The 14,654-nt window shown below is 36.6% G+C and overlaps 1 protein-coding gene across 1 annotated transcript; it reads left to right on the top strand.

Moving 5' to 3' along the window:
* Positions 1-3,475: 3,475 nt before the first annotated feature.
* On the top strand, positions 3,476-5,805 carry LOC104606400 (BOI-related E3 ubiquitin-protein ligase 1-like). The gene is made up of 4 exons (XM_010271568.3): positions 3,476-4,030; positions 4,170-4,270; positions 4,394-4,743; positions 4,864-5,805. The coding sequence occupies exons 1-4, from the start codon at positions 3,984-3,986 to the stop codon at positions 5,398-5,400; spliced, it is 1,035 nt and encodes a 344-aa protein (XP_010269870.1). The 5' UTR covers positions 3,476-3,983; the 3' UTR covers positions 5,401-5,805.
* The last annotated feature ends 8,849 nt before the right edge of the window (positions 5,806-14,654 follow it).

Raw genomic sequence — 14,654 nt, 5'->3', positions numbered from 1 at the left:
TTATGCCTTCCCGGCATTGTATCGGTACAAATAACCGTGCAATTATTTTTTTTTCAATTAATCCACAAAAAAATTGAACTAATTAATAGTGAATTTTACTTTCAAACTCCATTTTAAGTTAATTCAAGAAAAAAAAAGCTACAGGTACTGAATCAGACTGGCTTTACTGCATTGCAATCACACCTACTGAACTCCTCAGGGGCAGTAATGCTATATATGCAAGCATTATCAAGAGTTTGTTGATAAATTTTGGTATTTTTTCTATGATATTATAACAACCAGCAGAGGAGTACATTCATGTGTACCAGGCCTATCATTTTCTGACTTTGTTTTTTTTTTTCTTTTGCTATTTTTAACAATTTCTAGCATTAATTGGCCAAACAACTTTGCTGGATATTGATGAACACCCATGAGCACAGAGTGCATCTTTGAATTGGTCCACAGGACCAGCAGGACAGATCAAGCTTTGTATGCAGACTGGCCGTAGAGTAGACCATGGTAGCTCTACTCAGGTGGCACATAACATCAATGTAATGAGAGAAAATAGCTCAGTCATGTTCTGGGGCATTTAATAGAATAGTTGTTTTGGGTCCATCCATTGCCTTATATCAATCAAAGAAGAAGGGTTTACAGATCATATGGGTACAATTATGTATCAACTAATCCAAAAGGTAGACCAGCAGTAGTAATGTTTGTTGGACCAGCCTAATAAAGACTAAAACATCTTTTCTTGCAAATATAGGTGTACCAAATACATCATTTTGTATCTACACAGTACACAAATCAGTTATTACTTGTCATCCAATCGAACTTCACAATATACTTCTTTTATATACATACCCTTGGCCACAGTGATTGAAATTTCAATCTTTTTCTTTTTTTTGGGCAAACCCCATTAAGACTCATCACTTGCTTTTGATGAATCATGTTGAGTTCATGAAAGGATGAGTTAATATATGATTTAAGTGTGATCAAAAGAGGGTAAGAAGAAGCTGAAAAGGTAAAAATACTTCTTGCCCATCTTGTGAGTGTGGATGGTTGAGGGCTTCTTTTGGTGTGAGAGGAAAACCCATAGTTAAGTTAGTGGGTAGACTGTGTGGGGGAGTGGTGGAGGTGGGCATTGCAGTGAGGATTGTGTCATCCCTCAAAAGAGGAAAAGAAAAATCCTGAAAAGAAAACAACATTAAAGAAAGGAAAACCTAGAAAATGAAAAGGGCTCTAAAGAGTTAATGAAATGCATGGAGAATGGGTGGATTAGGATTAAAGAAATGCCCAAGTAAAGTGGGTGTGCCTACAGCCCAAGGAAATGCGCCTTATTTCACGAGACTTCTTGGAAATGGTGTTTCACATTTGGAGCACAAATTCAACACCCCATTAATCTGTGCTCTCTCCCATCCCCAGCCCCATCTCATAAAGGAAAAGAAATAAATAAATAATTTCAATTAGAGACCTAATCTCAAGCCCAAATGCTTTCTCTTACTGTGGGAGACTTTCCAAATGAGAAGGAAAACCAATTAGACAATTTTATCTGATTAATTAAGCATTATTGAGTTCATTGATATCAAAAACTAAAATAAAATAGAAATCCAATTAATCCTTTTTAAAATCCAATTATTCTTTTCATTTTTCTTCACGGGTGGAGCTGCCTACCCTATTGATTAAGAAAAAGAAAAGGGTCTAGATAGATCAGAATAGATCAGAATAATGGAACAGGATTCGTGTATCAAATCTAAAATACTTGGAATAAGACTTAATGGAGATGAAGTGATGATGATAATGGTGGCAACAGTGACAGATTATATTAATTTGCCACATCTCCAATGAAATAAAATAGAAAATTTTGCTAATCTTGATGGTCAATCAATTCCTAATTGACTAACCCAAGAGTGAAAATTAATTTAATATTGATGCTTAATTTATCCCTCCAAGCAGAGGAAAATAAAAAAAAAGAAATTGCTGAACATCTGGGGACCTGGAATGACAAGAACAGTGATTAGAATACTCCAATTCACATGTTAGAGGAGGCTCCATTTGTCCTTTCTATAACATTTTTCTTTTGTTTCATGCCCTAACATTTACTGAAATTTAATTTGCTTCAAGGCTAGTTTGGGAATCCGAGGATGAAGTTAAGGGCATCTGGGGAAACCCAAGATAAAATGCTCCAAAGGGTTTATTATTTATTTATTTTTGATAAGCTGTTCAGGGTCTAAACAACTGATTCTCCTCTTTAGCAATTTACTGTAATCACTCTGTTTTAGATAGAGATTAAAAGAAGAGGCCGCCCTAGTGGGTCCTAGGTGATGCCCATCCAAACAAACCCCCCAATCTCTTTCTTTTCTTTTTCTTTTTGGTAGCTTCTTCCTTTCTTCCACATCTCAATTAAAATAAGATGGTTCTTGGTTTGAGGGAAGATTACCAATACCAACTTAACTTTATCTCAGCTTTTATGAATCTGACTTTCAATTTCTTATAATCCTACATAAAATCATCAAAACCATCAACTCATATGATGCTTCCTTTCCCTTCTGTTTTCTTTATTATTTTTTATGAAAATCAAAACCCTCTGCAGGGCTTCAGCTCTCAATGTTGACAATTGGGACCAAATAGGTCTAAATGATCAAATTGGGATCCTTTTGATTCCAACCAAAGCATTGTTAGTTGAATTGGACTAATTGAACCTCCCACGGAATTAAATTGGTTGAGAGCTTTCAAACCAGTCCCAGAAAAACAGGATGATCAGTTAGGTGGGTTTTTTTATTTTTAAATTTCTATTTTTTCCAACTTTGAGCTGTCTTATCAAGAAATCTCACACCCGATTTAAAACCCAATTCATATTAGTATAAAGAGATTCAGACAGATTAGCCAGAGGTATAAACACAGAACACCAGACCTAATGATGCAAGGGGTTACAACATTTTAGTCAATTTAGTTTTGGGGGGGGATGATTTCAGTTGATAATTGGAAAATTTCTCCACCTAAGTGCCCTTGAATAAAGGGACTTCTCCATCCATGTGCCCTTGAATAAAGGGCAAGGCTACCTTAGTAATTTTGAAAAGGTTTTCTTGTGTGGGGAATTTTATTAAGGAAAATAACTTGGGGGAGGAGAAAAAAGGGAAAACAACTTAACTAACAACCAAGCAATTAGGTCAGAGGTGATCTAATATCCTCTCTTTCTTTATTTTCTAAGATAAGGAAGTAAAAGGGTAAAGAGCTGTTGAATGTTTGAATCTTCAAAACCAAGTAAAAATATTTAGAAAATAAAAAATTACAGCAAAATAAAAAAAAAAACATATTTTCTCCTCTTTTCTTTTTCCCCTTTTTTCTCTCTCCTACCCTTAAAACAATCCTAATGGCAGAACCCTGTAAAAGCCTAACAACAGCAACAAAACCAACACCACAACCTCTCTTCCCCCCTAAACAACTTAACTAATTCAGAAATTATTTATCAAATTAATTAATTAGAATTTAATAATGATAAGTTGACAGCAACACATGACACAATGCCTCTACTTATATACCCCTTTTGACAAAAAATATAGAAAATAAAAATAAGGAAAGAACGATAGAAAGCCAACGCCGCGAAAGAAGTAGGAGCAAAGGAGGAGGAGGAGAATAAGGTGTCTCTCTTGGACTGATTCGTTGAGATCGCATCTCTCTCTCTCTCTCTCAATGCGTGGGTGAAAGAGATAAACAAACCAAGCGAAACCAGGAGGCAAACAAAAGAAAGTTGGTGACAAAGTGGGAGAAGACACTCCTTTTATCTGTCTCGTTTCTTCTCCTCTCCATTGAAGAATCCGCCTTGCTTTGGGGGAGCCTCTCTCTCTCTCTCTCTCTCTCTCATGCTTCTGGTGTGTGCACGTTAATTAACCCTCTCGCTCGACAAACCTCTTCGTATACCCTTCTCTTCGTTTCTCCTCCTCCACTGCCTTGTCTCACCTCTTTAATTTATACCTCTTTCGATTTCTGTCTCTTTATTACCTGCAATGGCTGTTCAAGCTCAATACCCATCAAATATTTTGCTCCTCAACAGGTTTGCGACCTCTCTCCTTGCATCATTTATTAGTATTTATCTCATTTTCTATCTTCTCTGCCTTCTGTTCTTCCTTTACTTTCTTAAGCTTCTTCTCATTCTAATGGGTTCGTTGCCCTGATTAATGGGTTGTTTGCAGAAGCGGGCAGGATCGAAGTAACGCACTTGGAGGTGATTATTCATTGCAACCGCAGCCGGGAGGATTCCTTGACCAGTCCCATATGTTTTTCAGCAATGGAGGTGAGATGGGTCCTATTGTTTTTCTGCTATTTCTTTTGCTCCATGGGATTTAGGCCAATTTTGGGGGGCTTAAACGAGGTCTGTCTGGTTCTAAGATGTGCCTCTTTTGGTGTTCTTTTGCAGTGGGCACCAATCCACGCAAGAGAGGCAGAGAAGCTGTCGCTGCTGTTGCGGCAGCCGGGGCACCAATCGACCTCTTCTCTCTGCAATCTCAGACACCACCAACGCTGGTGAACCTTGCACAACTCCATAACCAACAACCCAATGTCGTCTCCACCGGCCTTCGATTGGCTTTCGGAGACCAACAGCAGCAGCAACATCAACATCATCAACAGCAGCAGCAGCCGCACCCACAACAGCAACAGCAGAGTCTGGTTCTTCCCTCTTCGATTATCTCATCCTTCCTAACAAAAGATCTCGCTGCTCAATTAAAGCAACAGAGAGACGAAATTGATCAATTCCTTCAAGCCCAGGTACTATATTCTATTATTCTCCTGTTCTCGACATAAAAATAAAATGGGCATCCGTTTCGTTCATTAGTTGCTCTGTGAAACTCAAGAAGCTGAGTGGGTATCGACGTATTGTCGTTTTAGGGGGACCAACTGAGGCGCACATTAGCAGAGAGAAGGCAGAGGCACTACCGGGCGCTACTGGGCGCAGTGGAAGAATCTGCAGCGCGAAGACTGAGGGAAAAAGATGCAGAGGTGGAGAAAGCAGCGAGAAGACACGCGGAGCTGGAAGAGCGAGTGGCGCAACTTAGAGTGGAGGCGCAGGTGTGGCAAGCCAAGGTGAGACAGCAGGAGGCCACGGCGGCATCCCTGCAGGCACAGATACAGCAGGCTATGATGAGTGGGGGGGCGCAGGATAACAGGGAAGGAGAGGGGCTAGGGTGCGCAGGGGCGGGAGAGGCGCACGCGGAGGACGCCGAGTCGGCTTACATTGACCCGGAGCGAGTCGTGTCATCGTCGTTGTCAGGCCCAGTGTGTAAAGCGTGTCGAAGGCGAGTGGCGTCAGTGGTACTGTTGCCGTGTCGGCATTTCTGCCTCTGTACGGAGTGTGATGCCGGCGCCGAAGCCTGTCCCCTCTGCCTGTCTCGGAGAAGCGCCAGCGTTGAGGTCTATCTCTCCTAAGAAAGGCCTAAAGCCCATCAGGCTCAAGGCTCAAGAAGGCCCACGGCCCAAGCCCCAAGTTGATGCGATGCTCATGCATGCCATTGCCATGCCCATAGTAGAAAGAACTGAACTCAACTGCAGAAAGTACATAGTAAAGAAAAAAAAACAAGAAAATCGATTAATTTTAAATAATTTAAAAAGAAAAAAAAAACAATTACAGTTGTTTATCTCTCCTTCTGCCTTTTTTTTTTTTATAAAATTCACTAAGGCTCAAGTTTTTTAGTTTTTTCTCCTTTTGGGTGGAGGTCTGTATGGGGGAAATGTACATGGGTGGTCCAGTCGTCCAGGCTCCAGACTTTCTTTTGGGAAATTTTCTTTGGTTTTGAAATTTAATTCATATATAAATTCTTTTATTTGATATAATTCCCGCGTCTTCTCTTTTTTTTTTTTTAATTTCTTTTTTGCAATGGAAAGTTAAAGCCTGATTTTAATGTTAATTTTTTTTTTTTTAATTTTAAAATTTGATTTGAAGAGTGGTGGATGTATATTGTGCATGGGTGCGTGGTAACGCATAGCTCTATACGTACAAAAGAGGAGACCGATGAGAACGGTGATGGTAGGGGAGACGGGATCTGCCCTTCACAAATGGGCGCCTCACATGTACATCCACCGTGCATTGGGAGGTGTTCCTAATGCATGGTGTGAGGCGCCTGAGGAGCAGATCCGGTTTCAAGGTAGGGGGAGAATTGCATATGAAATTGAGGGGAGGAATTAGGGGGAAATTTGGTTTAGAGTTAAGGCTAATCGTTATGGTGATATTATGTGATTGATGGTGGGAGTGTTAGATTTAGACCCATTTGAATTAATACGTGTTTTTGTTCAGAAACTAGAGATTTGGGAATGGGTGAAGATGAATAAATCCCATTTTTAATGGAGAAAACCATAAGTGAGGAATTGAAGAAATCTAACTAAAAGACTGAAAAAAAGGTAAAATGAAAAAGAGGAGGAAAGGTAAAATATATATGGCTTTAAATCTTGCAGTTTGTGAGTTTCATTCATGGTGAATGTTTCATCTCATGAGGGCATCCCATGGATTTACTACCATTGTTCATGTCGATCTGCCCAAGCCAGTGAACCCATTTTTTCATTTTGGGTGTGAATTTTTTATTGGTAAAATTGCAATTAAGGCTCAGTTTGGAAGGAGTACAATACAAATATATAGAATACAAAACCTTATATTTTATATTATTTTGTATGTATTTATACTTCATATATTTGTATTTGTATTCCTTTCAATTAATGCCAATATTAGAAGTTGCCTTCTATTTTGTATATAATTGTATTGTGCATAATTTGTATTTATATTGAGCCTAAATTTTTGACCCCTTATGATTAAGATTTTATTTTTCACCCTTTTTTTTACATGGAAATAAATTCTGCTAGAAAAAAACTCCATATTACTTAGACATTTTTTATGAAATGTAAGGGTAATAAATTGTTCTTTTTAGCCGCGTGGCAAAAAGTTATTGAATCTAAATTTGCCATGTAACATCATCCAAGTCCTGTCCCAACTATAGAGTTGGTTACGTGAATCCTGTTTGGCCAATTCTTTTCTATTTAATGCCACTACACAAAATGTAATAACAATTAAAGAAAAAACATATATATGTTTTCAGTGTCATCACTGTTTTTCGATTAGGCAATTGGACTCCCCCAAAGCCTTCAGCCCTAGTTAAGGTTTCTACTGAAAAAACCTGTGAAGGTGGTATTCAATCCCAAGTCTACAGCAATCAGCATAGGTTAGTCAGCGCCTTTAGGCATTGTTTTTAAAACTGACCCAGAGACTGAATCGGTCAGGGGTCCAGTTATCGGGTCGAACGGTCTGATCATTCAAACTGAACGATCAGCTTGTTCTGACAAAAATAAAAATAAAAACAGTCAAAATTGTTCAAATAGTTTGAATAGTTAACCGCCCGAGTCAGTGGTTTACTGACCAAAATCAACAGTTTTTGAAGAAAATCCAGTTTTGGGAAAAACTGAAACCGATCACCTGACCAGTTCCCAGTTTTTCTGGCCGACCGTCTGGTCTTGATCCGATTTTGAAAACCATGCCTTTAGGCATCATCACTTTTATTTATTTTTTAACATCAATTTCAAATGCCAATTAAGGGGGAAGATGAGTTAATTAAATCCATGTTTACTAATGTAGAAGACTAACTTCAACATCACCAATATCATACTATTTTAGGGTCCGTTTGATTGGCAGTGAGGATTAGAATTGGAATTGAAATCCTTTTAAATTGGAATTAAAACAGTTTATTCCTATAGTCTATCTGATTCATACATGAATGAGATTTCCACCAGAAATGAGAATGGGATTTTAATTTCAATTCCAATCCCAGACCCTTGTCCCCACGAATCAAATGGGACTGACCTTAGTGTTTATTTTGATAAACAAAACCATACACATTGACATATCCTCCCAAGATGAGATCGAAAACATGATTAGAAGACAAAAACAAGCTTTATTCCTTACAGGCACAAAGAGGAATCCCAACTTAAAGCATAATAAAAGGAATCCCAAATCAACCATAATATTCGTGGCTTCAATTTGAAGATGCTATGCAAACTTTAATTGCACAATATGGAGACTGAATATGCTTGACTGTACAAAGATGACTGCACTTTCAATGCTATTGAATTGAATTCTTCCCTAATAAGACTTACCCCATTGAGGTTTGAGAGTATGTTTGCATCACCCTATCAAAAGTGGGTGCAATTTTGCCCAGTTGTGGCTTCCTCTTGGAGCAATTGAAATGAAATTAAACAAAATTTTAGAATCTTTCTTGAAATCATGTTGTTTCATCATATATTTCATCGAAAATTTCAGATTTTATATAAAAATCTATAAAAAATGAATAAATCAAATGCAAAAATATTGTAAACAAAATAAAATATCACAAAAAAGTTATTCAAAACATGAAGGTGGGTAATTAGTCTGTTCTTAGCAGGTCATTAATAGAAGCTAATCCGGAAATTAAGCCCAAACATGGTCCATGAAAGGTGATCTACCCATCAATAATTTTCTATTTAATTAATATATCAAAGAACAGTACTGTGATGAGATGTGAATAGTTGGGATTTGGAAGATTGAAGAGGAGAATCTCAACAACCATTCCTCTATAAATTAGCTTGGCTGAAAGATTGAATGCCATATGGATAACCGACAGATGTAAGGTTTTTCTTAATTGAAGGAGGTGTTTGTCTTGTTCCACTGCGTACGCGTCCAGCACACGAAAAATGTACCCCGTCTCTCTCTCTCTCTCTCGGCCCTTCGTCAATCCAGGCGTATTAATTATTCCGGTTTGGAGCCTGGACGACATGTCTTTATATCTATCGACCTTAGCTTTGGGTTGAGGATTACTTGTTCTATTCGGCTTCACCCATGTCTGACATGTTGGATTTAAGCAATTTGGACTCATGTTTCGACGTTTGTTGGAGACATGAACGTGACCCATTTTTCTCCTGCCTCCCATCTCCTCAAAAAGACTTTCTCTCTCTCTCTTTCCTAACTCTCTCATCCTTTCTCTCTCTATCTGTAGCTGTAGGGATGTCATGTCTAGTCAGCAACGTATTATTGCAACCAGCATGCGGCCAACTGCCTTCCATCTTCTTCGTCGTACGAGATGGATAAACATTTGATCTGGTCTGGTCTAGATTTCTCTTTTTTTTAGGGCATATTCGAGTTTGATTATTGAGTTGGAATTGGATTAATATCAAATCATACCCACTTTCCTAAGACTAAATGGATTGGTGGGTCATTTGGGATTCTGGGGGTAGCTCTGGTTTGCAGTTTCAAACCTCTTCGGCGAGATTTGTTCTTTGACAAGTGAGAACCCAGAACTTTAGCTTCTGCTTTTCAACAGTTAATGTTCTCGGGAACTAGCTCTCTCGTACAATCCAGAAAATAAGGGTTGAATTTTCCGAGTCTTGTTTCTGCTTTGGCTACTGGGTTTTGCACGTAAATGTGTGGCAAAAGAAGATTCGATGCAACATTGAATGAACGTGGCAGAGCAGTGTAGGAGCTACCCATGGAACAAGAAATCTGATGGACAAGAATGGAAGCCGTTGAAAACAGAAAAATAGAAGCCCACTATGAAATGGTAGTGTTTGTCTCAGCCATCCATTGGATTAATTCAAGGAGTTAGACCCAAAGGCACAGTTTAGGCTGCGTCAAATGGAGTGTAAATTCGGTTTAGGATAAATTTGCACTCTGGTTCATTTTTATTTATGTTTAACAATATTATATTTATGCATTGACAATTGACAAATGACAGATCAATGAATATTTATATTGATAATAAATTGTAAAAGTACATCAATAAAAAAGAAATAAATTTGTATTTAAGTGAACTTTTGATAAAAAAAAAAACATATGTTTTATTAAAATTCATGTTTGCATAAGCTAAGTGTTTGGCAAGAAGGTAAATTTATAACCCAATTTTATAATCTATAAGAATTGTTTTACATTATACATATTTACATGGTTTCTAAATGCAGCCTAAATATCAAAAATCAATGTAAAACTCAATAATCGATGTAAATATAATTTCGATAAAATTGATAATCACATTTGTCAGTTTATAACGATCTACAACTTTAAATCGGTCGGTGTATAATTCCATCGGTATATTTTTACGTTTACATCGCATTCAAATGCACCCTTAGCGAAAACATGAAAAAGATGCATCCATTAATTTACAGTGACAAATATTAATTACCTTGAACTGAAGCAGCAACTAGTAATTAGTTGCATCCTCACTTCTGAATTCATCCGGTTCAACTGTTTTGTAATTGGTTCTAATTGTCTTAGATGACAATTTTCCCCATTTCCAACGGGACCCGACTTCCCCAGGGATGGAGATTGTTTTGACAAGGCGGGGATGGGAATGGGGATTAATTGGAATTCTCAATTGGGGTCGGGGTTGGGGATAGGGATTAAGGTCCCCACCCTACCCGATAAATATTATTTATATTAAATATATTATTATATTATTTTTATATATCAAAACATATTTAAAACATTATTTATAATTTAATTAATTTATTTATTTTAATTTCTAAATAAATATATTTAGAAAATCCATCTCCATCAGGGATCGGGAGGACAAATTTTATACCCAATGAGGATCAGGAACGGGAATAGGGTTAATTTCAGAATCAGGGTTGAGGACAGGAAATATGATCCCTGCCCTGAACCCGCCCTATTGGCATTCCTATTCAGTGCTACTACTGTTTGCAACCTTCTATCCCTCTTTCTTTTCAAGTTCTGAAACTATAACCCTTAATTACTATACCTTTTATGGTGGACAATTATGCTTTTTGAAGGGGAAAAAATGTGCTCACAGTATTCTTCTTGAAGTGTGCTCAATCGTTGGAGAAATTAATTAAGCTTTATTTCTTTGGGGGATAGCGATCGAATTTTGCACTTCTGCATTCATGGTGATTAATTTGCTTTCTGTCGATTTTCGAATTCTGAGTTGTTTAAAACAATTTGTTTGATGGGTTGTCCAGACTTTGGATTAGAAACAACCTTACAGTTTTATTCAAAAAATAAAGAAAGAAAGAAAGAAACTTACAGTGATTAACCCAAATTAGTTCCCAACTTTTTTCACAATTATTAATTTATGGGGTTTTATGTGTCCAGCTTGTTTCACTTTTGCAAAAGTCTAGCCTTACTTTAATTTCATTGAAAATATATAAATTAACTTGAAATTGATGGAGGAACCATAAATTTGTCTAACGCTAGGACGGAAATATAAGATCTTTAATTAGTTTAATCAGTGGATAATTGAAACTATATTTCTATCCCAATCTATACTCCGGACTCGTTTGCTTTTGAATGATGATCATGCGGATTACCAAAAATAACATGATTTGACATAGCAGCAACAACAACAATAATAATAATAATAATAATAATAATAATAATAATAATAATAATAATAATAATAATAATAATAGATATTTAGATAGATACATACATATATAGAAAAATAAAGATAAAATAATGCTATATGGTTCAAACTTGGATGTCCAAACCAATGGAAATATTGATAACTTTTAAATGAATGGATAGAGTAAAAGATAAAATAATCTGGTTATGATTTTTTTTTTTTGTGAAGCTAGTATCAAAAACAAAATCAAATAAAAAATAATTTTGTTTAATATATTAAGGTGGTATTGTATAAAGTTGAACATGTATACATGCACTGTAAAAGCATTTTGTACTTGAAACAAATGATTTAAGCTCTACTTGTCTGCAATGCAATTTAATTTGCACTAGTACAAATGCAAAGGTTCAAATAAAAAATAATACAAATTCTGGTCTGCTTTTGCTTCGGGTTTCACTTTATTTTGCTTTAGGTTTTATTTTACTTCGTGCAAATAAACAAAATAATATGAAAGTTAACACACAAATAAATCAGAATTTGCACTTCTATAGCTTTATAGCAATTAATTAATGTGTAAATAAAATTGCATTGCAAACAAACTAGGCCTTATGATTTTAAGTTGAGCTTGTTGGACTTGTGCAAAATTACTCTTCCTTTAATTTCATTAAAAGTCTATTTTTTTTTTCACTAACCATTTCATTAAAAATCTATTAAACATTCTAATTTGGTGCAAATAACCAGACTCTATTTTTTGAATCACTATAGGCCCCTTATTTATTAAATCTTTTGTAAGTCATATATGTCCACTTCAATTCGCAACCCAATTCATCAACTTTGTCTGATTTATCCACAGTCCCCAAGGTTTTGAGTATCACCAGAATTAATTAATTTTGATACATATAACTTGACAAACTTATGTTCAATACTATATATAAGCTAAGAATAACGTATCAATTCATCTTAATCGAGATAACAATATTGCTGAAAAGTGAAATAGAAGACAAAAAACAGTTGGAATGAATCTTGATAAATTTGGCACTAATGGGTAGATTAAAGAAAAATAATCAAATTTTATTATGGAATCAATTAGTAATAAATGAAGTAGAAAAGTGGCATCAATTATAAATAAATATATTCATTATATTAAGGTGCTATCGTACAAATCTGTAGTAAAACTATAAAAGCACTTCTGGATACTTTCCAGATTTGGTGCTCCCACACTCTTGCTCCTTGTCCAGTTTCTATGCATCCATCACAATCAGTGTTTGTACTGAAACCTAACTTAACTGGGTTTCATAATAAGAAAAACAAATTTCATCCTCACTGTGTGTCTGTGTGTTTAATTAATTAACTGGGTATGTAAACTAATCAGTTGGTTCATCCTCATCCTAATTGGGTTTATAAAATGAGAAAATCAAATCATTTCATTCCTACTGTGTTTAATTAACTGGGTCAGTAACCACTGGAGAACCTCAAAACTAATGGGTTCAGCAGAATTAGGTACATATGCTCTGAAACCTAACTGGGTTTCACAACAAGAAAACCAAATTTTCATAGTCATAAGTCATAACCATTAGAAAACCCTCAAAACTAATGGGTTTGGCAGAAGCAACACTTGAACCCTAAACTTGCCCAAGATGAGGTCAGTGAAGAAGTTGGAAGTTGCACTATAAGCACCCTTACACAAAATTTTGCTCAGAAAGTTTTGACATGTTGTGCACTTGGGCACTGTGCCACGTACATGGTAATTTCGATACAAGGAGCATTGACAAAAAGACGGAGAACTGAGCATTGGAAGTCAGGGAGTGAGAGTGATGAGAGGAGTTATTTACAACTACAAGATTTCTCTGCTTCTGAAAGCCATGTGATATGTCACCATTCGAAGCAGTAGGGTCGACATAAATAAGCCGATAAGCATCTTGGAATGGTGATCCCACCATGAGAGCGCCCTCGTTGAGTAGACTCTAAGGCATCCCCTCCTAACATGTTTGTCACTCATCATGCCAATAACGAAAGAGTTTCGGTTCGGATGGTTTAATTAATTACTGTGACGAGAGTATCATTTGATGAATGACCACTCAGAATCTGTTGGAAATGGAGCCCAAATGGGCCTGATCACTTTGTTTTTGTTTTTAGTATTTGTCTAAGTATCAAAGAGTTTGATTTGTGTAGCCAAAGATCACCCTTATTAGATGCAAAATCGTTTGGTTTCTATATGGGTGCCATTGTTTGCTGTAAGTATATATTCCTTGTCATATTCATTGTCTTACATACATAGACTCTCTCTCTCTCCCCTAAATCAGCGAGATAGTGCCTTGTAATGAACGTTCATGCATCACCCAATTATTGCTTTTATTGCTAGAGCTTTATTGGGTTGATAGCTGATACTGACCCAACCTTGAGGGAAGGGTCAAGAGGTATCTATAAATAGATCAGGAAAATAACTTCACCAATGGAAAGGTTGTAATGGTTCAAATACAATTAATATTCTCTTCCCAGCTCCCATGGCCTACACAGACCACTCTAATTGTAGACTGTGCTTCAAGCTTTCAACAACTACTTGATTTCTGTACACCGACACATGATGGTTGAGGAGGGTGGCTTATAGCTCTTATTGTCAATGCACCTCTCTTGGTTTTATAATTTTTCCATCTGGTCCTGGCTATCCGGGGTATTGGGAGGGCTTAAGCTTTGGTTGAGTTGCTTTGGCTGAGCTGCTTTTGAAGAAGGTTCAGGGAAAGCCACTTAAGTGGCTGAAAAATAGTCAGTTAGGGCTCACCAAACATTGCTTGTAGGCTTCTGGGTCAGCCCCACATTGGTGCTTCTAGCTCTCAGACTTATATCCAAGACAGAAAGCTTTTCCGTTGATCTCATTTTATTTATAATCTAAGTTAAATTTGGAGAGCAAGGGATCCAAAATAAGATGGAAATGGCATCAGATCACCTACTAGACCATAAGTAAGTGATGGGACTTGTCAACATATATTTGCAGCCAACTTGATGGTAATACATATTCTGGTCTAGAGTATTGTCTAATATTGGGTAGAGCATTTCTTCAATTGAAACTATATATATGCCAAATTCCATACTGATGAGAACCCAACAAGATGTTATTCATTAATATTGTCTGGAGAGAGTGGTAAAGGAATATGTGCAACACTGATCAATTATATTCAAAATTAACTTGGGATCATTTGTTGGCAAGTCAAAGTCCTTAAAAAATTGATGTTTCTTTAATTTCTTTCCTGGAACCCATACTGAGAGAGATCTATTCCATGTCTAATGAAAAGCAAGAATCAGGAGATGCTTCAAACAACT

Source organism: Nelumbo nucifera, chromosome 6 (assembly GCF_055504915.1).
Source record: "Nelumbo nucifera cultivar China Antique chromosome 6, China Antique-T2T, whole genome shotgun sequence".
In the NCBI taxonomy this organism is placed as follows: domain Eukaryota; kingdom Viridiplantae; phylum Streptophyta; class Magnoliopsida; order Proteales; family Nelumbonaceae; genus Nelumbo; species Nelumbo nucifera.
Note: the sequence above shows the minus strand (reverse complement) of the source record. Positions and strands in the feature narration are given on the sequence as shown.

Excerpts from the sequence above, each read along its gene's own strand:
- LOC104606400 (XM_010271568.3), top strand. The coding sequence starts at position 3,984 with ATGGCTGTTCAAGCTCAATACCCATCAAATATTTTGCTCCTCAACAG. Across the intron at positions 4,271-4,393 it reads TATGTTTTTCAGCAATGGAG|TGGGCACCAATCCACGCAAG; the intron begins GTGAGATGGGTC and ends GTTCTTTTGCAG. Across the intron at positions 4,744-4,863 it reads ATCAATTCCTTCAAGCCCAG|GGGGACCAACTGAGGCGCAC; the intron begins GTACTATATTCT and ends TTGTCGTTTTAG.